Source organism: Protobothrops mucrosquamatus, unplaced genomic scaffold (assembly GCF_001527695.2).
Source record: "Protobothrops mucrosquamatus isolate PMUCROS unplaced genomic scaffold, P.Mucros_1.0 scaffold415, whole genome shotgun sequence".
NCBI lineage: Eukaryota > Metazoa > Chordata > Lepidosauria > Squamata > Viperidae > Protobothrops > Protobothrops mucrosquamatus.
The window spans coordinates 514,441-538,447 of NW_015386744.1; the positions used below are offsets into that span (position 1 = coordinate 514,441).

Here is a 24,007-nt window from a genome sequence, read left to right on the forward strand (position 1 = left end):
GATATATATACATCTGACACAGCTAAACCTAATAACTACTCCTTCATTTTTTTGGGGAGGCAAAGAGCAGCTCAGGTCCAAGTGGAGAATATATTCAGTTGTGACACGTCAGTAGCCACAATAAAAAATGGAGGGAGTGGAATGCAAAAACAATGTATGGAACCCAGTGACATCAGGGGCACCAATCTCAGCAGAGAATCTAGAACAGGGATAGGCAACCTTGGCTCTTTTATGACTTGTGGACTTCAACTCCCAGAATTCCTGAGCCAGCCATGCTGAGGGGAAAGGGAGAGGTTTCCAAGCGGAGCCATGCTGGCTCAGGAATTCTGGGAGTTGAAGTCCACGAGTCATAAAAGAGCCAAGGTTGCCTACCCTGATCTAGAACCTTAAAACTTGTTGCAGTTCATCAACTGGTGTGCTCTTGGTTATAAATTTGTTGTGTATTTTTTGTCACTTTTAATTTGCTTTGTTATTCCCTTTCCAAGGGAATTCTTAATGCTTGGCTTTGAAACTTAATAAAGGTACTATTAAAAAGAAATGATTTGCAAATATACGGATTCTTCTGCTTTAAATATATTTTTGTATTATATTGATATGGTGCACATCAGCATTTATTTTTTTTTACTTTCATATAGCGACCGTCCTGTTTTTCTGACTTCTGCTGTTAAAAAGTGGAAAACAAAGGACCATAAGCGAAGTATAAAATCAAAATACGAATCATCTAAGGCAGTGGTGGCGAACCTATGGCACGGGTGCCAGAGGCGGCACTCAGAGCCCTCTCAGTGGGCATGCGCGCCATCACCCCAGATCTAGGCCTTCAGCTGGGTTTTATAAAACCTTTTCGCTTTAGGCCTCCGCAGCCGTGTGCAAAAAAAAAAAAAAGGTTCAATCAATTTCAACTTCTCGCAGGAAAAAAAAAAGATCTCGCAAAGTTGGAATTGATTGATTGAACTTTTTATCCCACCCAGTCTGCCATAATCATCGCAGCCACGCCCACCCAATGGGCCACACCCACCCAGCACCCGACGATGCATAAATGGGTTTTGGGTTGCAGTTTGGGCACTCGGTCTCTAAAAGGTTCGCCATCACTGATCTAAGGCCACGTTAATGTTACCTGGTTCCACTTTTTCGTTGCTTTTTCGAGAATGGCGCTGACCGTGCTTCGGTAGGCTTTCTGCAAACAAAATGCTAGTTTGTCTTTGAACTGGTGACTGATCTGAAGAGGGGGAGACACGTTCCACTTAGTTTCCCAAGCACATTCACAACTTGCACACTGGATCAAATCCTTGTGGAGGTCATCTAAGAGAAGTTCTACCTGAACGAGGATCCTGTCCTCGTACTGATGGACTTCGTTTTGAAGTCTTTTGGCTTCCTGAACAGCCCATTCCTGTTGCTTCCTGACGAGGCACGTCTTCAGCTCGGCTTCTTTTTGGTCCAGCAATTCTTTCTTTTGACTTTCAAAGTCTTCTTTGGCTTTTGCAAACATCTCGGCGAGTTTAACCTTCTGGTCCTGCAAAAGGGCGCGGCGCTCTTTTTCGTTTTGGTCTTGCACGCTGAGGATCTCCCCTTGCTTTTCTTTAATCCACTGAGAATGAGCTTTCGCAAGCTCTGCTTTGATGAGCGAGGGGATCTCCTCTTGCTTCAGCTCCAGCTCCCTTCGGAGGGACAGCGCCTTCTCTTCAAGCTCTTTGATCCTTCTCCGGGCTTCATCGCTGGTCTCAAGCTGCTTCTTCCATCTCTCTTCAGCCGCTGATACCTAAAGAGGCCACACAGAAGTCTGTCAGTTAATGCCTTAAATGCAGGGGGTCTCCACATTTGGCAAACTTTAAACCTTGTGGACTTCGACTCCCAGAATTCCACAGCCAGCCATGGCCATGAATTGAAGTCCACAAGTCTTAAAAGTTGCCAAGTTTGGAGACCCCTGGATTATGACGGAAGAGGCATACAGCAGTCTTTTAAGCAGGTTAAATTGTTAAGTACGGAAACATATTCCTTAATCTTTTTCCTATCAGAGTAAGAACGGTTTGGATTACTGCAAGGGGAGGAACATAATGGGAATTAGTATTTTAATAAGTAGGGGAAAGCTTGTCCACAAAGTTGCCAAGTTTGGAGGTCACACACACACACACACACACACACACACCCTGCCATTATGCCTAAAGACTTCTCTGGATGCTTTCACATGGATTGGGAGAGGTATACCTCAGTTTGAAATTAACATAGGAGGGTAGCTGTCCAGGAGAGCCAGACTCCTTTCTCCTCCAGCCTATTTCATTTGTGATCCTAGTGGTTAGTACTGATGTTACCATAGTTAACTATTAAACCCTAGTTCAGGGGTAGGCAACCTCGGCTCTTTTATGACTCGTGGACTTCAACTCCCAGAATTCTTGAGTCAGCTATGCTACCGTTCTCCGCTACCTTTTCTGCTGTGCTGATTTCCGATTCCTTTTCCCATTTTTCTTTGGCTACCTTCAAGTGGTTTTTGTACTCCTCGAGGTCGGTAAGTTCTTGCAGCCACAAGGCACGAGCTTTCGTCAGAGCTGCTTCCACCTAGTTGAGTAAGCAAAGTTAATAGTAAGCAAAGGTCAAGAAGCCATTTCTGCCAGAAAAACAAAACAAAGCATGGAAGTCCAGTTTCAGCTCTGTTTCAATTAATTGCATGTGTAAAATTGTTGCTTTGATTAAGATAAGTCAATGCCAGTTTCATTCTGTTTCCAAAAACCTTACAGTTTATTGAATACACGGCATGGTAATGTCGAAGCAAAACTCACTCTGAGGTTCCCAGACGCCGGTTCATAGAATTAAACAAGAATTTCCCCAGCCAAACCCTCCCACCAACCTCTCAAATAATTTGACTTTGTTATGGGAACCGTCTGCTTCATCTCCGCACCTGCTGCAGTGTCCTTGGAAGGGTTTCAGGCTCTCCCGGTCTTCAGCAGAATTGTAGACGTTTCGTTTTTCCATTTAACCCATTTAAAGCATCACCTCCTCCGCCTTACTCTAATGCCAAGTTGAAACGAAGAGGCAGGTAGCTGCCAAAGTTTCATTCTTGACAAGGACTACCCGTAGTCGTTTTCGAGATTTAGCCGGAAAGCAATTATTTACTCCAAATCACATTGATTGTACATGTTTGGGTTTTATCTTGTACCCCCATAAAAATAAAGCCGCCTGTCACCTGAGTGGCAATGCTCTCGTGGTAGTTCGCTTCCTGCTCCCTCAACGACCTTTCCTTTGCTTTCAGAGCCTCCTTCAACGACAACGTTTGTTCCTCTACCGCCCCGGCAATCACTTGGCGCAGAGTTTCATCCGTTTGGCTGTCGTGATCTTTGAGTTCCACCGTGGCCCTCTTGGTCTCTTCCAAAGCCTGGGCTAGTCTTTGTTGCCATTTTTTTTCAACTTCCTGACAAGCCTGCTCTTGGGCCTGTAGGGAACAGAAAACTGCGCTAAACAAAAGTTAAATTTCACATGGGAAATCTTTGGGGGAGGGAAAAATCTAAATAAAACCAAGGCTTGGATTCTTCTTCTTTTTTTCTCTAGTAAGCAGAAAGAATAGGAGCTGGATGTTGAATTTGCACAGGGATGGATTAAGGTGTTTTTTAGAGAACACTTGCAAAAATTAAGTATCAAAGAACCCCGAGCTTCCTTAAAATCAGAAGGGTATACATTTTATACTGGAAGAGGCTGAATTACCAACAGCCATTGAAAAAGTTGTTTCTTGCTATGCTTTTAAGACCCAGGGAAAAAGGTCTTCAAGAACTGGTGAATTTCTTCATAATCCCACCCACCCAGTCTCTGTGAAATTGCGCTTGGAGGCTCTCACTTGTGTAATAGCAGAAACTCCAGCATACCTCTTTCTGTTCTTTCTCCCAAATGTTTTTGGCAAGTTCCACATCCTTGTCAAGGCGCTGCCTTATGTCAGCTTCGTTTTCCTTCTGCCACTGGTTCTTTGTTAGTTCCATGGAATTCTTGTATGTTTCTTCTAGTTCGTTCCTTAGTCTGTTCAAAGAATCTTCCTTTTCCACCAGTAACTGTTAACGTTCAAAGTAGATGTTAGGGCATCATTCAGATAAGAGATCGTGTTGATTAAAGAGGTAAAAAGGGAAGGTGTCTTGCAGTTCCCTTGATCGCATACATTTCTTTTTGCACATGCTAACGTACCACCTCTTACTCAAAACAACTTCTTTATCCTGTAGAAGTGTTTGAGCACTAGCAATAGCACAGACTTAGATACCGCTTAGATAGTACTTTACAGAACCCTCTGGGCAGTTTACAATGTCATCCTATTGCCCCCAACAATCTGGGTCTTTATTTTACCAACCTCAGGAGGATGGAAGGCTGAATCAACCTGTTGGAACTGAACTCCAGGCTGTGGGCAGAGTTTTCCTGCAATACTGCATTCTAACCACTGCACCACCGGGGCTCCTAGCGTGTAATCATATATCCCACTAATTAGGGAGAAGTTAAGATTGCTCAGGACCCTCATTTAGCCCTGATATTTTGCAACGGGTCTCTCTGTAATAAACTAAGGCTATTTGGGCCGCTACCTTTGCCTCTCTCTGATGCCGCTCTTGTTCAAATGCTGCTTTCAAAATGGCGGCCTGCTCATCTTTCTCCTTGCAGACGGCAAGGTAACATTCTTTCACTACAATCATCTCTTTATTCAGGTCATCAATGTCCAACCTAGAGGGGAAAAAAAATCATGACATGGAAGAAGTTAGAAGGTCAAGACACGTACATGAAGCATAAATGTATTTCAGATGTTTCAGTTTAGCTTTTCAAATACATTCATACTTTAATTGAGCAATGTTCTCTTCATAGGCGTGGATGAGTTTTTCCTTCTCCGCAACGTGTTTTCCTGCAGACTCCTCAAGGAGCTTTTTCTTTGTGTCTTCATAATGTTGTCGATAGGTTCTTTCGCACCTGGAGGAGGAAAGGGAAAAACTTTATTTATTGCTTGAGAAAGCATGATAAGTCCAGGGCCTAGGACAGTATAAATGCAGCTTCACTGGCCATATCCATTCAAATTTGAAGAACACAGAATATAAAAGATAAGTGTATAATAATAGTAATAATAATAATAATAATAATAATAATAATAATAGTAGTAGTAGTAGTAGTAGTAGTAGTAGTAGTAGTAGTAGTAGTAGTAGTAGTAATAAAGTTGGAAGGGACCTTGGAGGTCATCTAGTCCAACCCCCTGCTCAGGCAGGAAACCCTACACCATTTCAGACAAATGGCTGTCCAGTCTCTTCTTAAAAACTTCCAGTGTTGGAGCATTCATCGCTTCTGGAGGCAGGTTGTTCCACTGGTTAATTGTTCTAACTGTCAGGAAGTTTCTCCTTAGTTCTAGGTTGCTTCGCTCCTTGATTAGTCTCCATCCTTTGCTTCTTGTCCTGCCTTCAGGTGCTTTGGAGAATAGCTTGACTCCCTCTTTGGGGCAGCCCCTGAGATATTGGAATACTGCTATCATGTCCCCCCTCGTCCTTCTCTTCATTAAACTAGACATACCCAATTCCAGCTGTTGTCCAGTCAACCACCAAGAGCTCTCCAGAAGAGTTTCTGTTTTACCAGTTCTCAGAAAGCAATCTGATGGCGCCAATCTAGTTTCCGGGGGAAACAATTCTACAAGACCAGGGCTATGACACAGAAACAATGACTCTAACTTCATTTCCTATTAATTATGGACAAGGGGGATCACCAGAGTTTCTTCTCAGGAAGAGTACAGTGGATGGGTTGATTCCAGCTGAAGAAGGAGACCCAACAAGCATCTTATTTCCAAGCTTTAGAGGGCTTTGTAGGCACTTTGAATTTGCACCCAGAAAGGCTATTGGCAATCGCCGCAGAAACTGTGGCATAATACAATCTTAGTGATTACAACATTTCCATCCCCTTGGAGCCAGCAGGCCAAAAAGAGTCCTATTGCAAAAAGATAGCTATTGTGCCTGTCACCAATGGAGCCCACCCTTGAAGGGTTTTTAGTGAATCTGAACAACTGTGTACAACCGTCGCAACGGCCTGGTAAGAGATGAATTGACTCATTTCTTCCCAGATGGGAAATGGCCAGCCTAACGCAATCACGTTTTGGTCTTCCTCTGATGGAGTTCTAGGCATAAAACTGTAGAGTTCCATTAAGTACTTGGTCGGGGCCCAAAACATCTTAGTGACATCTCTGGGGAACTGTCAAGCATAAAAACTGCTCTGAGGGAATCTAGAAGGAAAATGTTCTTACGCCTGGGTCTATCTTCTGGATACATCTACAAAACACTACCAATACAGATGAGTCTTTATACAGAAAAACAGAAGATAATTTAAGATCAATAAAGGCCACTCTATGTTTACTTCAACTTTCCCTCCCAAGTCACCTGTCGAGGGCTTCTTGTTTATCCCGATCAGAATCCTGAACCATCTGCCTCATCTGATTGCACAGGTCTTGATTTGCGTTTTTTAGCTGTTCTTTGCCTTCCAGAAGTTCCTGAATACATGCGTTATGACTCTGATGAAAGAGAAAGAGGATTAAACATGACCTCATACTTTAATTATTTAAGACATATTTCCAGGCTGCTGCAATGCAAATTATTCTTGGCAGCGTACAGGGTGTTGATATGGCACTGCGCTCAAATTATTAATCTTTCTGGCTTTAAGAATGACATATTATGAACAACATTATCAGACCCTTGAGACGGGACAAGAAAAATTCATAAGATTCCTATCTAGGCCATAGATGCAAAAAAAAGGATTACAACGAAGAAATTAAAGCAGTTGTAACCAATTTCTTAGGAAATGCATTTCTCTTCGGGGATTGTGCAAAATGCTTCTTAAAACAAGTCATTGTTCATTCTAGGTGCGTTGCATAAAAATGGCCCTTCTTAACTTCAGAGATAGCTCATGTTTTTTAATAAAAGGTGTTAGAAATAAAAGGTGCTTCAGACTTCTGATTTATTTATTTTTTGCTACCATTGACTAACATGGTTCCCTGCATGCAACATAATGTAAATCAACTTTTTCCAAGCTGTGGCCCCCAATGAATCGGGGTGCGAATTCTGTGGGTTTCCAGCCATGTATCTACCTTGCATTTGGTGGAACTTCAGCATGGTTAAGGACTGTTATGGATGCCTTTCTACCAACAGGCATTTCTGTGCATAGAGGATGCTATGATTTTTGTGCGAGAGACCCTAGGAGCCTATGTCAGTTTTCATCCCATCTAAAGATGTTGTGTGTACAATGGTCCACCTGTTGTTCTTTCACTTATAGAAAATTAATTAACCATAAACAGCTTCATCTGATTTTATAAGACAAGTGCTCTCGTTTTATCTTCCCTCCCAAATCAGGTCACAGCATGGGAATATCTTATCCAATCAGACGCTAAAGATACTTTATCTTTGGACATGAAAAAAAAAAGCACCTCAATCTCCTGCTGCAATTCTTGGTTTTCCTTTTTGAGCTTCAGCATTTCATCGGAGGAATGATACTCTGTGGAATCAGATGGACTCTCCATGTTTTTCCCTTTAGTCTAATATAAAAGAGAAGCACAGAGAATATTTGTTAGTTTTTAGCTGAATTTTATACAACCAAAAAATCTATCTAAAAAAAAAAGTGTACCGTCCCACTCCAATTTGTAGGAGATGGTAAAGATGGGTAGCATTAGGCTGTGTTAAACATGCACTATTTGGTGCAGAAGGAAGTTGGTGTGCAATGGAACAAGGCAATGTTAATGGAGGGTTGTGCAATTTTATGTCTTGCTACCTGAGATTAATCTCCTCCAACTTTCTGTCCTATATCTGTCTTATATCCAGATTCAGTCACAGTTTCATTCCATACAGCATTAACCTTGTGAACTCTCAAGCTTCCTCCTTCCGTTATGTATTCCAGATGGACAGTGTTTAATATTTATTTGTTATGTATATGTAGGGGTGTGGGTCTATACATATGTTGTATATAGTATGTTTAGATGTGTGTCATGTATGTGTTCACTTTGAGAGCGGGCAACTAAATTTCATTTTTGATGTGTGCTGTTGTGCCCACAGTAAAAAATGACAATAAAGGTTATCTTATCTGCTGCAACAGAGAAAGGAGCAATAGAGACACAGTAAACAGGATAGGAATGGGTGGGACAATGTTTACTACATTTCTCTTCAGATTCAAAAATGATCCAATGGTCCAACAGACAAATATGGGTCTCTGAAGCTGATTTGACTTTCACCTCTAGGTCAATATGCCTTTACATCATGGGTAGTTTGGCCCACAGTGGGCATTCAAGTATAGTCAGCCATTTTCGTACACTAACCAACTAGGCCAGGGGTAGGCAACCTTGGCTCTTTTATGACTCGTGGACTTCAACTCCCAGAATTCCTGAGCCAGCCATGCTGAGGGGAAAGGGAGAGGTTTCCAAGCTGAGCCATTATGGCTCAGGAATTCTGGGAGTCGAAGTCCACGAGTCGTAAAAGAGCCAAGGTTGCCTACCCCTGAACTAGGCCATCCATCAAAACTGTAGCACTAAGTAACTCTGTTATTTTAAGCAAGGACATCACATACAGATGAGGGAGCATGGTGGCTCATGAGGTTAGAACGCTGCCGATTGGCAGGCTCGTGTTTGAGACCCACTGCTGCTGCAGGGTGGGGTGAGCTCCTGTCGCATGCTCCAGCTCTTGCCAACTCAACAGTTCGAAAGCAGGCAACTGCGAGTAGATAAATATATACTACTTTGCTGGACACCTTCACAGGGACAAGGAGCCTCCAACTAGGCATCCCCACCCCAACCACAGCAACGATGATGTTACCAGCAAATCCATTCATCACGGAAGCCCTTCGGTGCTTCCGACATGGAAGTTATTAGTATCGCATGCAAGATCATAGTTACCCAAGAAGGCATCTTTGCCAAGGATGAAGAATTTCAAGGAAACACAGAACGTTTTAACGGGACGTCTGAAGCGTCCTCTAACTTTTGAAGCACATTTCTCAAGGAGAAAAAAAACAAAACACGAATGCTTATCGCTTACGTGACCGGTTGAGTGTTTGCTACTTCAGTTGTATCTTTCTAATCCACTGTCATCATTCTTTTTCTTCCTACAGCTATCCAAGTTTGCTACAGTAAGGCTGGTTTCTCTCAGCGAGCTTTCTAAGCTCTGAGTAAACACTGTCTCCTTCCATCAGAAGTCTGGCAGGGAGTGCTTATAAAACAAACAATTACTTACAAATGCACTTTTTTGTCAGCAAACAAAGCAACAGTTTTGTTTCATCGCTAATGTTTCTGGGGTCTCTTTACTCAGATGTTAGAAACCTGTGGCTTCACTGAAATTCTCAGCAGCCCCATTCAGCAAAGCCAACAATGGGAGCTTTCTGGAGATTGAAAGTCAGAAAACATCTGGAAGATGTCAGATTCTGTACCGTCATCTTTTCTTGAGGGATTTCTGCCGCAGCTTATTCCACTAACAGCCAACATCCTGTCCTCCAAATATTAATTCACAATTCACTGCAATATTTCTTGTGTATTCCTTATCAAAACAAGTGGTCCACCCAATGCATTCCTAAGTTGTGGTGAAACTTGTATTCTGATCACAGCTATCACTGGGGAAAACTAAGACAAGGTCAGTCATAACTGACCTAAGCAACTATAACAAGGGGGAAAAATATATATTAGGTTGAATAAAATTAGGAATACTACCCAATCTGGCTAGTGAGAAAAATATTTAGTAGTTCCAAATTGGCTACAATCGCTGCATTTTGTCCAATGAATAAAAATCCAAAGTGTTAATCTCTGTATGAAATAGAGAGAGCAGTTAACCTTTATTACGGTCGCTAATAGCCAGTTTCGTAACATAGAAAATTATATTCCTATCAAAGATATTAACATACAAAATAAGTAACACCTCTCACGTACGTTTGATTTTACCAGCTGCTGCTTCAGTTCTTCTATAGTCTTGTGACAATCTTCAAGGTCATTTTGCAGTCGAGAAATCCGGTTCCTCTTCGATTTGTTACTGTTGAGTAACCGCTGCATTTCAACCTTCAGCTCCGAAACGATTTCATCTTTAGAAAGCCCTTTATCGGTTTCTTTATTCAATGAACAGCTGTCAAACATTAAAGATAAGAGAAGAGGTTATATTAGATATTCTGAACGTCATAAAATTACTAAGGTTGCACATACAAATCCGCTGTTAGGAGCTACCTAGTCTATGGTTATAATTAGCTTTTCAGCTACACTGAAATCTATCTGTGTTTAGACAATGTATTGACCTACTGGCAGAAAATTATGAAGTTGCTCTGGCTCTCCCATATCAATGATAGTTTTCATCTGCTGTGTGAATCTAGCAATTGTAGTTTATTTTTAAAAACTCACAGAAGCAATGTCTTTACAGGTAAACCGGATCATAATCGGCTGGCTTGATTTTCACTTGTGAGAACCCGAACGATTATGGTTGAACCAACTATGACAGTGATGGCGAACCTTTTAGAGACTGAATGCCCAAACTGCAACCCAAAACCCACTTATGCATTGTCGAGTGCCGGGTGGGTGTGGCACATTGGCCAGGCGTGGCCCATTGGGTGTGCGTGGCCCATTGGGTGGGCGTGGCTGCGGTGGTAACGGCACACTGGGTGGGACTAAAAAGTTCAATCAATCAATTCCAACTTTGCAAGATCTTTTTTTCCCCACGAGAAGTTGAAACTGACTGATTGATTGAACCTTTTTTTTTTTTTTTTGCACACAGGCAGCGGAGGCCAAAAGTGAAAAGGTTTTATAAAAACCAGCTGAAGGCCTAGGACTGGGGCGACGGCACGCGTGCCCACAGAGAGAGCTCTGTGTGCCACCTCTGGCACCCATGCCATAGGTTCGCCACCACTGAACTATGACTAAGCATGGACATGGGGGCAGTTATATCTTATTTTGATCTAGTACTATTCTTAAATTAAAAGGTAGAGGTTTCCTGGTCAGTCGGTGCTCATCTCATCTGTTTCTTGGCTGAGGGAGCCAGCATTGTCCGAAGACAATTTCCATGGTTACGTGGCCGACACGGTTGTATGCCAAGGTGCATGGAACGCCATTGCCTTCCTACCAAAGTGATACCTATTTATCTACTCGCATTTGCACGTTTTTTAACTCGGCCTGTCTGCTTTCCAGCTGACAAGCTCAGTGTCTTTAACCACTGAGCCATCGTGCCCTCTCTCCATCTACCGTAGTAGCATGAATATATTGTCCCTCTTGTCCCTTTTCATAGTGTTGTGATTACCACTATTGTTTTGTTTTGTTTTTTAAAAAAAGTTTTATTGATTTTTATAGGGTTACGGATAAGATGGGGTCAGGACTGGGGTTAAGGTTTAGGCTGGGATTGGGATTAGGGTTGGGGTCAACATTGGGGTTATCCCCCAGTAACATTTTCAATTTTTAGCAAACAGAGTACTGTCTGGATACACATGTTTAACTAACAATAGTTAATATGGTAGTAAATAACAGTAGTAGGTATAATTGTTTATCATAAACAATATTAACTACTTAATCAATCCATAACATTCTTCTTACTAGCATGTATTCAAAATAACATGATTACCGCCATTGTTGAAGTTGACGGCTGGGTCAGCTCTCCAAATTACTGCTGTGTTGATGCATTCCATGGTGTTTGGGGCAAGTTTTGAAAGCTAGCTTATATATTATTATTTTTTAAAATCAACACCAGAATTGGCATGCTATTGGGTGCTAGGGGCTTAAGAGAATACAACATACCGAAGCCATGCTGTAAAAAGAATATGCAAACCAAAAGGTGTCCCATTTTGTTTCTTGAAGGAGAGTGCAGTGGAAGTTCCCATGTAAAATGATTTTAGCCGGGGAATGGAAGTGGCGGCATTTTATATAATTTGCAAATGCAACAATTGGAGGATGCTGAGAAAATGGAGAAATATCCCATGTGAACGTTCCTTATGCATTTTGTTTTCAGTGACAAAGCCATTAATTAATCTGTAATTACCTCTGCAATGTTGTCTTCTTGTTGATTTGCTTAATGCCCAAATCTACGTAGGAATCTGTTAATTCCACATTCAGATTTCCACCTGGATCGTTGAGAAACACACCATGTTTTGTGGCTGATTCATATAGAACAATTTCTTCTTTTAGTTCCTTTACCTCTTCCTATAAATACGGATACTCCATTAAGAGTCAGACAAACTGGAAATAAACTCCATCTCATTTTGAACTCTATGGAATAAAACAATCCTCTACTTTCCATAGAGTTATAGTCTCCAATGGAGGCATTTCTTATACAGCACTTTTAATTTTATACTGGTCCACCTCAGTTCATTTCTACAATATTGAAGAAAAGAAAAGAAAAAATATGAACCTGAAGAGCTTTATTCATCTCATTGCCTAATAACTGTGCAGAGTGAGCTTGCTGAAGCTGCAGACGTAGCTGATTCGTCTCTGTTACTAAGCCTGGAAGGAAACAGAATGAATTTATGAATGTTAAACTAAAAAGTATTTAAGAGAAGAAGGTACAAGCTCGATTGAAACCGCTCATTCACTAATTTAAACCATACTCTAGGTTCCTCTCTTATAACAAATGCAAGAAAAGTACATGGATGTTGCAGTTGTATGGTGGAAAGAGAGTAACATCAGAACTATCTGTTTCCAGCTCTTGGAATTGTGTAATTTCATTTTAGCTTATCTCCCATATTAAAATTAAAATAATAACAGAGAAGTATCTCAAGTCTATTTGCTTTTCTTTAGCACACCCAAAGCTGAAAGAAACTGTGAGGCTGCCCATTATGATAGGCAAGGCTGCCTTGATAGAATGGAGGATTAAAAATAAAGGAAGATGATGTCTAAATATATACTTTCACCTTAAATGTCCTTTGGAAAAGCCTTCTATGCGACTTCTTAGCCAGCAGGATTAAATTTTTTTTTAAAAAAATCTGGATTTGGTAGGGAATATGGGTACTTGACTACCATTCTGTGAAATTCATCCCTGCTGATCCATTATATTACACAAGATTAATTTCAGAAGTTTGAAACTGCAAACCTCCATTCCTGCCTTTCCTTACCTGAGCAGCGTCAGACTTTCAGCTGCTGCTATTGGAGTGTCATTCTAAGCAAACACACCAAAAAGTGAAATGCTGTGTTGGACAAAAAAAATTTTTTAAAAAATTTAAGAACTGCGATTAAACTAATTAGACTAATCCTTCAATGGTAACTACTGCAAAGGTGGCTATTTAAATTTAGTTGAGGGTTGGGTTGGGTTTTTTTACGCACCTGTTTGTAATAAATTTGCACACTGGTTTTGGCTTTCTTCTAGAGTTCTTGACAGACGATTGATTATTTCGTTTTTTTCTAATTTACTTTCTTCAAGAGTTCTTTCAAGCTGCTTCACGTGCTCCTTTAGGTGGCAACACATTTCTATCTGATAAAAGATAAGAGCACCGCTTAGAAGCATTTGTATATTTCACTTACGTATTCATCCAATAAACGTTACTATTCGTTTTTACTTCCATAATGTTTATATAGGACTTCTAGCAAAAAAAATGTGTTCCACTGGTGTCTATTTTTCTGTAGCAACTAGAACTCTACTTATAAAAGCTACCTAGCCCTCTTGAAAATCTTCAGGGCTCGTCACAAAATAGGGTAGATCTAGAAATAAAAGTATTAATGTATTGTCTGTATTACAAAATATGTTTAAATTAGTACTATAACAGGGAGCCAAAGATTTTTAGAGGACTTTTTCAGTCTTTAAAATAGAGAGGCAAAGACATTCACTCTGACATTTGCTCTTTTTTTTTTTTAACTCTTGCTCATTCCGAGATGAAGCATTATGCAGGTAATCCTCAACGTATGACCTCAATTGAGCCCAAATTTTCTGTTGCTAAGTGAGATGTTAAGTGAGTTTTGCCATTTTGCAGCCTTTCTTCAGAGAATCACCGCAGTTAAGTTAGCAGTGACTTCCCATTGACTTTTGCTTGTCAGAGGGTCGCAAAAAAGGATCACAGGACCCCGGGACATTGCGACCGTCATAAATAGGAGTCAGTTGCCAAGCGTCTGAATTCTGATCAGGTGTCCATGGGGATGCTGCAACGGTCGTAAGGCTGAAAAACGGCCATAAGTCCCTTTTTCCAGTGCCGTTGCAACTTTGGATCATCACTAAATGAACGGCTGTATGTTGAGGACTGCCTGCATTAGCAAATGAAGGTTTGGGGCTATGAAGCTTATTGAGCAGAGAAAACTTTGTCAGGTATTTTGCAAGAGTGTTTTCGTCTTGTGAGGAAGAATCTCACCTGCTCCTGGAGCGATGCATTCTTCACCTCCAGTTTCTGCTGCAAAGATGAAGCTTGCTCTTCCAGTTTCTGCCGGAGTGCGGCAACGATAGCCTCGTGCTGCTCCCTTGCACGCTGGAGAGCGTCAGAACGGCGCAGTTCCAAGAGCTGCTGTTGCATGCTCTCCATGGCGACTTCTGCAACTTTGGATTGTTTGATCAGCTGCAAACAAAATAAAGCCATAGCAATCGCACTTAGATTTATATACCGCTTCACAGGGCTTTGCAGCCCTCTCTAAGCAGTTTACGGAGTCAGCATATTGTCCCCAACAATCTGGGTCCTCATTTTTACCGATCTCGGAAGGATGGGAGGCTGAGTCAACTTTGAGCCCCATCAGGACTGAACTGCTGGTAGTGGGAATGTTTTTATAGCAATAGCATTTAGATTTATATACCGCTTCAGACTGCTTTACAGCCCTCTCCAAGCAGTTTACAGAGTCGGCATATTTGCCCCCAACAATCTGGGTCCTCATTTTACCGACCTCGGAAGGATGGAAGGCTGAGTCAACCTTGAGTCGGTCAGGATCGAACTCCTGGCAGTGAGTGAGCAGTAAGTTAGCCTCCAATGCTGCATATCCTAAGCTCTGCGCCACCACGGCTCAAAAAGATATGGGATTTAATTCAAAATGGCAACGCAGTTGTCTTTAACATAATACAAGCAAACTCTCAATGGACAATCAATATAAAGATTATATTAGTAGAACTACGCTATATGATAAATATATTAGCGACAAATCCCTTTTCCAGCAGACTGGGAAACAGGACTCAAAGGAAAAACAATGTCTAACAACGTGGCCTCACCCAGCAATTTTTTTTTTAATTCGTGGTAACTTTGAATGGTTGTTAAACAAAGCAGTCAGTAAGCGAGGGCTATCTGTATTGTCTTTACTCCAATTTGGCTGTAGGTCAAGCTCCACTACATTGTTGCAGCATCAAAGTTTGAATATGGTTAAATTCACCTGTCATGCATCTTATGGTTTAAGCATGATTTGCTGCCTGGGCAACATTCTAAGATAAAAATAATGGTTTACCAACCACAACAGCTGGGTTTCTACAACATGCTGAGCCAAAATCAAGCAAACCACAAAATATCTTAGCTCGATACATGTGGCTCTTCCAATTTCCAATAATTTCATCTCCATGTTCAACTTTTCAGAAGACAGAATATACACTCTTTGGTTTTCTTGAGGGATGACGCTCATTATAAGTGCATCTAACATTTTTAAGTTTTTACTGTCTTGTGGACCTCCTCAATGAATTTTTTAGCAGCTTCAAATCCCTTACATGATCATATGCATTACACTTAGTAACTGCGAAACTGTAATATTTACAGTTCCTACCTGTTCCTCATTAGCAGCCAGAGTCTGAATTTGACTTTCAAGAGCTTTTATTTGGCCTTCAAGCTGAACTTCCCTTTCCTTGCTATTTTGGTAGAGTTTTTGACTTTCTTGGAGACTAAGATACATGCCATCCTTTTCATCTTTAAAAAAGAAAAAAAACATTTACATCACTGTGCAGTTACTTTTTAACATATGCAGCATACCCTTTTCAGGAAGAAAAAAAAAACCTAAAATAGAAGAGTGTACATACATGTGTGTGGGAACAAAACACGAATTTGCACCTTTTTCAGAATTCATTATTCATAAATGCATAAATCTCAAATTTACGGCATTTAAGAAAACATTATTATTTATTACCCAAAATAGCTAGGGAATGAAGTTTGAAGAAATGTTCCACATATAACAAACAAGCTAGCATCATTCATCCAAAAGGATATCTGTACTCAAGCAAGCAAGTGCTACAAGATTTAGTCACTCGTTTTAGGAGGCAATTCTCCCAAATCACCAGAGGTTACTGCACTGTAGATCATACAAAATAGCACATTCAATCAGTGGGGTGGACTAGGGTATCCTGTTATGCATTGATTTAAAAAATAATAATAATATGGACTGTGCAACCACATGTCTTAAATTTAGCATAAGCAGGAAGAAGGGCTTACTTATTTCTCACAAGACTTGCTACATTTCAAACATTGTTTCTCATCAATCAACAACAAGAAACCTTAAGTGGGTTTAAAGTTAATAAAAGAAGTTAACAAGTGGGTTTAATTTTAACAAAATGAGTGAAGGAGGCAGGAAGCCTCCTGCATCAGTTCTGGATTAGGGTCTCCTGCTTGAGTAGGGGGACGGACTAGAACAGGGGTGTCAAACTGCTGGCCCGCGGGCCGGATGCGTCATGTGGAAGCCGTGCTCACCCCAACTTTAGCAAGGGGGAAAAAGTCGTGATACGTCGCGACACGTCACGTGACGAGTTTGACACCCCTGGACTAAAAGATGCCTTCCAACTGTTACCCTGTGATTACATCATATGACAGAAGTTGAAACGGCCCAAGTATACTTCTGCAGTCTCGCCTTTAAGACACACTTACCTTTCATAATTGCAAGCTGATGGGACAGGTACCTAATCTGCTGTGCTCTTTCTTCCAGCTGGTTATTAAGTTCCCCTAAAGTTCTTTCTTTTGCTTTATTGAGAACCTGAAGCTGAAGAATCTTCATGTTCTCTGAAGAACCTGCAACGCACACCAGGTTTCCACACGTCAGGCATAACACACACAGGATTTTCTCAACCAAATACACAATTCAATGAAATCCCCCGGGGCAAGAATTTCTTCTTGACAGAAGTACTGTACGTAAGTCTTGCTGGACAAACGTTGCTACTGTAGATACTTCTTTTAAATTACAGTAGTGGCCAAAATTGTAGAAACCTTTTGGGGAAAGAATTTTTGAGGTTTGATGGCTAATAACACTTTTTTTTTTTTGAGTAGTACCATAAAATTATATATCAATGGATAGATAATTTAATCAAGAATGTAATGCAACATAGTTTGTTCAATTATATGTACTGTATTCTATGAAAAGTTATAGCCAAATAACCAGAAATAGGAAGCACAACTTGCTTAGGTTGATATCAGGTAGCTTTCCTTCATCTGATTGTAGCCAATGAGCATGAGCGTTTAGAGAGCCAATTGGGTGTCCTCTTGTTTTGGCAATGAGCCAATCAGATCACAGTGGGATCCAGTTATTGATGCCACGTATTGAAGCTGAGAGGAGGACATTTGTCAGTGTGTTATGTGATCGCTATCAAGTTGGTTGGGTTTTTTTGTGTTCTTTCATTTAGTGAGTTTGTAAAACTTAATAAAATTAAAGTAATGGTGCAAAGAGTTGACTGGTCGCCCAGAAAGCGATGTAAAATAGCATTATTAAGTGAACAAGGCTACAGTTATAAAGAAATTAGAAGAAAAATTGGTCAAAACTTAACTAAAGGTGGCATTTCTACTGTACACTTTTCCCAAAAGGTTTCCACAATTTTGGCCACTATTCATAACTACGCAGAAATATGACAAGGGGATACTTTACTTGATGCTACATATTCTCATGGCTGCTAGATTGGCGTATGTACAAAACTGGAGGAATAAAGAAATTCCAACAGAAGAGATTTTATATAAAATCCTATCGTGTGCTGATATGGATAGGCTCACAATGGAAATGAAGGACAAGACAGAGTCAGATTACTTTGAAATCTGGGACAAATTCTATTGTTGGTGTGAATCAAGGAGAACTGTTCGGGTTTTAAGTTATAGTGCTAAGATAGAGATATATAAAACTGTATGTGAGTATATAGAGAAACAAATTAGAGACTGTATTGTATAGAAAAATATGTATATACAGAGATTAAGAATTATATGTATGACGAGGAACAAATTGTTAGGAATATATACACTGGAATGTTACGTTATGTCCATCTTTGTTTTAACTGTTTTATAAATAAAAAAAAACTTTTAAAAAAAAATTTTGGGCCACTATTGTATGTGCTGCGGTTTACAATTAAGCAGCAGGTGAGAAATGCAGTTATTTATTCCAGGTTGGAGACTCACTCAAAGCATTATATGTTGCTGGCAATTTGTGTGCTTGGAGAAACAGGTCTTTCTCATGAAAAGCTTTTTGCCTGGCTCACAAAAGAAGAGATGAAAACCTTCATATCAATTACCTGATTCAACAACAACAAAAACTAGGTTTCTAGCATCAACACATATAATGAAAAGCATATACTTACTTTCACCAGTAGCTAGAAATTCTTGTTGCATTTCTTCAAATGCTGCTGCCTCTGATGAAATAGGGGCTGCTTTTTGAGCACTCTTCTGGTAGGGTTTATACACAACTTTGTAAGGCTCTAAAGACTGGCCGTTGGTTTCTGAACCACCGTACTGCAATTTTAACAACACAAACAATCTTTAAGTGCTACGTACTTGCCTAGTTTTGATTCTAAAGCGCCGATAGGTTGATCGTGTGCCATTTATCTCTTTTATTATGAAATTTATTTGCCACCCATCAGGATGCGTTCTTCCTCAAACAAGCACTAAATTTGTACTCAAAAGTCGTGCGTGGACAATGCATAAGCTGGAAGTCCATTTTAGTTTCATTCTAGAATGTAACCAATTGCTACAGTAGGAAAACTGGGACACAGCAAAATAATGAAGTATCACCCGCAGACGTACCTTCAAGGGTTCCTGCGGGGGATCAACAAAGTTTGTCACGAGGCCATGCTGGTTACTGAAGTCTTGCTGGTGGCCATTTGTGAAGGCTCGAAAATTGGGCGGCAGATCATAGACCCCGTTTTGTGGGTAATGGCTGGCTGCTTTGTAGTCCTCTCCAAAATAGACCCCTTCAGATCCGTTTTCACTGACCCCGCCAGAGATCTCCAACAAGCTTTTATCTTCAGCCTCACGGTGATGGAAAGGCCAGTCACTCGCACGCATTTCACTTGGGATGTTTCCTTGGTCATACACAAAGCGGTCGACAAACACATTCTGGTCCTGCCCATAATCCTGAGAATAAACAATTTTAGTGATTACTAGCAGACACTCTCCCCGTCTCCGTTAGGTAATGTGACTAGTGTTAACATGCTAGTCGTGTGAATAAAAGAAGGGACCCGTTGAGGTTAGGGAACAGGAACTAATAAAATGCTAAATTCACTCATTTATTAAATGATCCTTCCACTGAAGAGGACTCCTAGCATAATTGAGTAGGGGGTTGGACTAGAAGACTTCCAAGGCCCCTTCCAGCTCTGTTATTCTGTCATTGCCAGGATAGCAACCAGCATAAAAGCTCTCCGGTGCCGCATCAAGAAGAACCAAGAGTATTATTATCTAGCATTTCAGAAACTTAACAGATTCCTCCATGCCTTCAGCAGTGACAGAGCTTCTAATCTACTGCCTTTACTGGAAAAAAAAGTGGGGCTACATTCAGAGACGTATCTTCTTTGGGAATAGTCAGTGTTGGGCTATCTAGCATAGGAAATGTTTGATAAAATTGGCCAAATTTCAATTCTGTGAGAGCCCTGGGTCCCGGATTTTGGATGCATTCTGTGAGTTAGCCCATCTGAGATACCTTGGTTCAAAGTTTGTTGCCCTACAGTGCACCATTTCACCCTGTTAAAGGTTACATAGACAAACAGGAGAGAGGAGAGACAGACAGATAGAAAGATATTGATGGGTGATAGAGAGATACAGAGAGATATAGATATGAATAACTGATGAAAGATGACTGATGACTGATAAATGATAGATAGATAGATAGATAGATAGATAGGTAGGTAGGTAGGTAGGTAGATAAGATAGATAGATAGATAGATAGATAGATAGATAGATAGATAGATAGATAGATAGATAGATAGATAGATAGATAGATAGATAGATAGATAGATAGATAGATAGATAGATGCACCATATTCAGCTTCTAACAAATCAGACAGAACAATGTTTTAACGTTCATTTTGGATGAGTTGGGAAATCTTGCAACTCAAATTAAACTCACACTTGGTGGGTTTGTTGCAACTGGGCGATCGTTCCATTGGGCGGCATCCTGGTCCCAGGGTTCATGCACTCTGTGCAGAAAAGAAAGGGAGGTTTAGAACCCATTCATTTGTATAGTCTCATTGTGATGTGGCATACACAGGGCAACTACATTTCTCCTGCTAGCGCTCAGAAGATAATGTGCGCACCACTTGAATGCACTTCTGTCATTTCAACAATTTTCAGAGCAAGGAGAGGGAAGTGAGGAGATTCTCTTACTGCTCATGTTCTTCGGGTGCACTGTAGTCAGAAAGCTGATCTCCGCTGTCTTCTAGCATGTCATGAGGAAGGTCCGTCAGTAGCTGTTGTAGCTGAAAGGAAAACATAAATATGGGAATAAGAGACAAATATTTAGTACTCAAACATACCTCGTCTACTCTCTAGACTTTAATACCAGAGGAATTTGCATTAAAAAACTTAACAATGTAGCTACAAAGTCAGTCTAATGGTTGCTATTTGTCTGTTCGGCTACAAATGTTTCTTAGAGAACACAAATAATTCAAGCCAGGAAGGAAACTAGGGAATTTAAAAACAGTCATTCTACAAATACATTTATGAGAGCTGGCTACTTGCACAACTAGCACACAGGCGGCTTTGAGAACTGTGTTTTAATCAATAATTCAAAATAGTGGATCCATTTTCAGCTTGCTATTTCTTCCCAGGAGATCCAGCTTCGAGAACTTTATTTCGATCAACTTGCTCAATACGACATACTGCTACCAGGGATATTTTAAAGAACCCCGGTGGCACAGTGGTTAGAATGCAGTATTGCAGGCTAACTCTGCCCACAGCCTGGAGTTCAATCCTGATTGAACTCAAGATGGACTCAGACTTCCATCCTTTTGAGGTTGGTACAATGAGGACCCAGATTGTTGGGAGCAACAGGCCGACTCTGTAAACCGCTTAGAGAGGGCTGTAAAGCACTCTGAAGCAGTATATATAAGTCTAAGTGATATTGCCCTTCCTTCCTTCCTTAACTCTGCCAACTGCCAGCAGTTTGATCCTGACTGGCTCAAGGTTGACTCAGCCTTCCATCCTTCTGAGGTCGGTACAATGCGGACCCAGATTGTTGGGAGCAACAGGCCGACTCTGTATGTAAACCGTTTAGAGAGGGCTGTAAAACACTGTGAAGCGGTATATAAGTCTAAGTGCTATTGCTAGGAGCCAGGATACGCAATTAACGTACCTCTGATTAACTATTTCATTCTCAGAAACAATCAGGAACACTTGGGTAAGCCAATCTTAATTCTTTCGTATGAGCTTTGCCTTCCCCAGTAGTGCTGATCCCGCTTCTCAATCACATAGCAGCTCTCTGTCTCACACCAAAACACTGCTTAGCCCAGGCATTGTGAGACAACTGCAATTAATGCAGTTCAGTGTATTTTTTAAGCATTGGCCTTTGAGTGCCAATAAGCTTCAAGCAAGCTGTTCAGTTTGTGAACAATATCAAGGCATGTATTAAAATCGGGGTATCGTTGGGAGAGACGGTCTCTCAAATTTGAAGTAGATGCTAATAATCAACTTGCACTTTTTAAGCAGAAGCTAGTGTGGAAATAGTACCAAATCTGCACAGGACTAGTCTTTGAGGAAGAAAGGTAACAGATACAGTCATGTACAAGTAGTCCTTGACTTACAACAGTTCATTTAGGGACCGTTCAAAGATACAATGGCACTGGAAAAGTGACTTACGACAGTTTTTTCACATGACCGTTGCAGCATCCCCCTATGGTCCTGTGATCAAAATTCAGACGCTAGGCAACTGACTCATATTTATGACGGTTGCAGTGTCCTGGGGTCATGTGATCTCACTTTATGACCTTCTGATGAGCCAAATCAATGGGGAAGCCAGATTCACTTAACAACTGTGTTACTAACTTAAAAACAGCAGCGATTCCCTGAAGAACTGTGGCAAGAAAAGTCACAAAATGGGACAAAACTCACTTAACTGCCTTGCTGAATTGGGGCTGAATTGTGGTCGTAAGTTGAGGACTGCCTGTATTATGCTTTATCTCAGAATGAGCAGGAGTAAATATCTTTCGGTACTATCTTTCCACCCGTTCCCTCCATTTCAGCTATTCACTCTTCAGTTTACTTCGAGCAAATTAAATACATTTTCAAAAAAAAACTTCTGTACTTACTTGGTGCAAAGACTCCTGAATAGAATATACCTGTTCTTCTAAACCTTCTGTGAGATTTTGGTACATAGAATGGGTTTCAACTAATACATCTGTGCAGTACATTCTCTTTTTCTCACAACATTACTAGAAAACTGTATGTAATAATATAAGCTGTTATCACATTGTCATTTCTTTCCAATGGAGCCTTTAAACAGGTTTATTAACTGGGGGGAAAAGCAGCAGCCTAGAAATAAGATGAGGACGAACTAGAGAAATAAACTTTATCTGGATCTGAAAAGTTCCTCTATTATCAAAATGTGGATAACTCCTGGCACCAAAATTAGCAGGAAAATCACTGACCTTTCTAATTACTTTCAAATAAATCTTATTACACACTAACACAATTAGCTTCAGCACCATGAGGGAAACATCTAAAATAAAGTCCTGCCTATCTTTATTAGCCTTTACTTTTATTTATACGCTAATTATAATGAAGTAAGAAGAAAAAATCAACTTTATGCCAACTGCATCGGCTAAGATACCACTCCATAATTCTCTGGGACCAAATCTATTCAAACAGCTTTGCTAAAATAAAACGTATCTACAGGGTTTTCTGTGATATATTAATCTTTCTAATGTCTTGTACCAAAAATATAAAATGTTTAGAGGAATCCCTAGGATGCAGCAAAATGCTTAACAATAGACATTTCCCCACCAGCTCTAGCTTTCACAGAATAAAATTAAAACTTGTAAAACACACATACTGAACTACTGCATAAAACAACCATACAGTGTTTCCTTACTACCCACATTACTAAATACTCCAGACAAGAGGCATAATTCAGAGTTTGTTGCAACAGCAGATAACCTGGAGGTGTACAGCTTTAGTCAGAAGAAATGAGCAAGGGATTTTATTCAGACGAAGCTTTTTTAAAGGAGCAGTTCCAATAAGGCTGACATCATGAGAAACCAGAGTAAATTCAAGCAGATTATGACATCATTTCCAAGACAACAATAGCTTTAATGAAAAATAGGGGAGAAGCAAGCTAAAACCATTAAAGTTTTGCCAACAGGTAATTTTTACCTCTTGCTCTCTAGCATAATCCTCTTGATCATATTCGTCCTCTTCATGTTGCATCTGTAAAGCTGCACTGTCAAAATCCAGCGACATCGTTCACAAGTTGTTTCTTGGGCCACCTGGGAAAAACAGCTATTTTAAAATTCCGTGTGCAATTAATTAACCCTGTAAGTAAGGCTTTGGTAAAAGAATGCCAAATCCAATGTACATTTCAGTCCACAATTATTTTGTAACTCTTATTTTGTTTCCTACAATTTTTAATCACCGAGTTCTTGTGTCATCTTGATTTTCAGGGAACTTTGTGCAGGCAGATATACAGTAGGTGTTTTTGAACAAGTCACATTTGCTCAAAAACAGGAGCTATATCAAAGATTGTCCCCTCCCAATTCATAGATCCCTTATTTATATATCAATAACCAGTTTTAGTGGATTAAAAGTGGACTGGGAAATAACATGCAAATAGTTTCTTGTATCAAGGTGCAGAAGGTTAACTGAATCCTTCTGGTTTACTTAGGATGCACAGAGGAGGCTAAAAACTAGAATCTTGTAAAATTAAATCAAGAAAGCTGCCAAACAAACTCAGTTCCGTGGATCTCTTTCAGATGCAGCTTGA

General features: G+C 40.4%; 1 protein-coding gene across 1 annotated transcript in view; it reads right to left on the reverse strand.

Moving 5' to 3' along the window:
• The window catches only part of CEP152 (centrosomal protein 152), a 39,940-nt gene extending 16,439 nt beyond the window's left edge, over nucleotides 1–23,501 (reverse strand). Inside the window, 20 exon segments of the mRNA XM_029284185.1 lie at nucleotides 1,115–1,777; nucleotides 2,419–2,550; nucleotides 3,176–3,421; nucleotides 3,849–4,028; nucleotides 4,545–4,680; nucleotides 4,792–4,920; nucleotides 6,363–6,493; nucleotides 7,403–7,510; nucleotides 9,878–10,067; nucleotides 11,958–12,118; nucleotides 12,327–12,418; nucleotides 13,235–13,382; nucleotides 14,251–14,451; nucleotides 15,629–15,768; nucleotides 16,717–16,857; nucleotides 18,402–18,552; nucleotides 18,832–19,173; nucleotides 20,162–20,231; nucleotides 20,419–20,510; nucleotides 23,401–23,501. Of these exon segments, the coding sequence (XP_029140018.1) occupies nucleotides 1,115–1,777; nucleotides 2,419–2,550; nucleotides 3,176–3,421; nucleotides 3,849–4,028; nucleotides 4,545–4,680; nucleotides 4,792–4,920; nucleotides 6,363–6,493; nucleotides 7,403–7,510; nucleotides 9,878–10,067; nucleotides 11,958–12,118; nucleotides 12,327–12,418; nucleotides 13,235–13,382; nucleotides 14,251–14,451; nucleotides 15,629–15,768; nucleotides 16,717–16,857; nucleotides 18,402–18,552; nucleotides 18,832–19,173; nucleotides 20,162–20,231; nucleotides 20,419–20,510; nucleotides 23,401–23,487 (3,540 nt within the window). The 5' untranslated portion in view covers nucleotides 23,488–23,501.
• Between the last annotated feature and the right edge of the window lie 506 nt (nucleotides 23,502–24,007).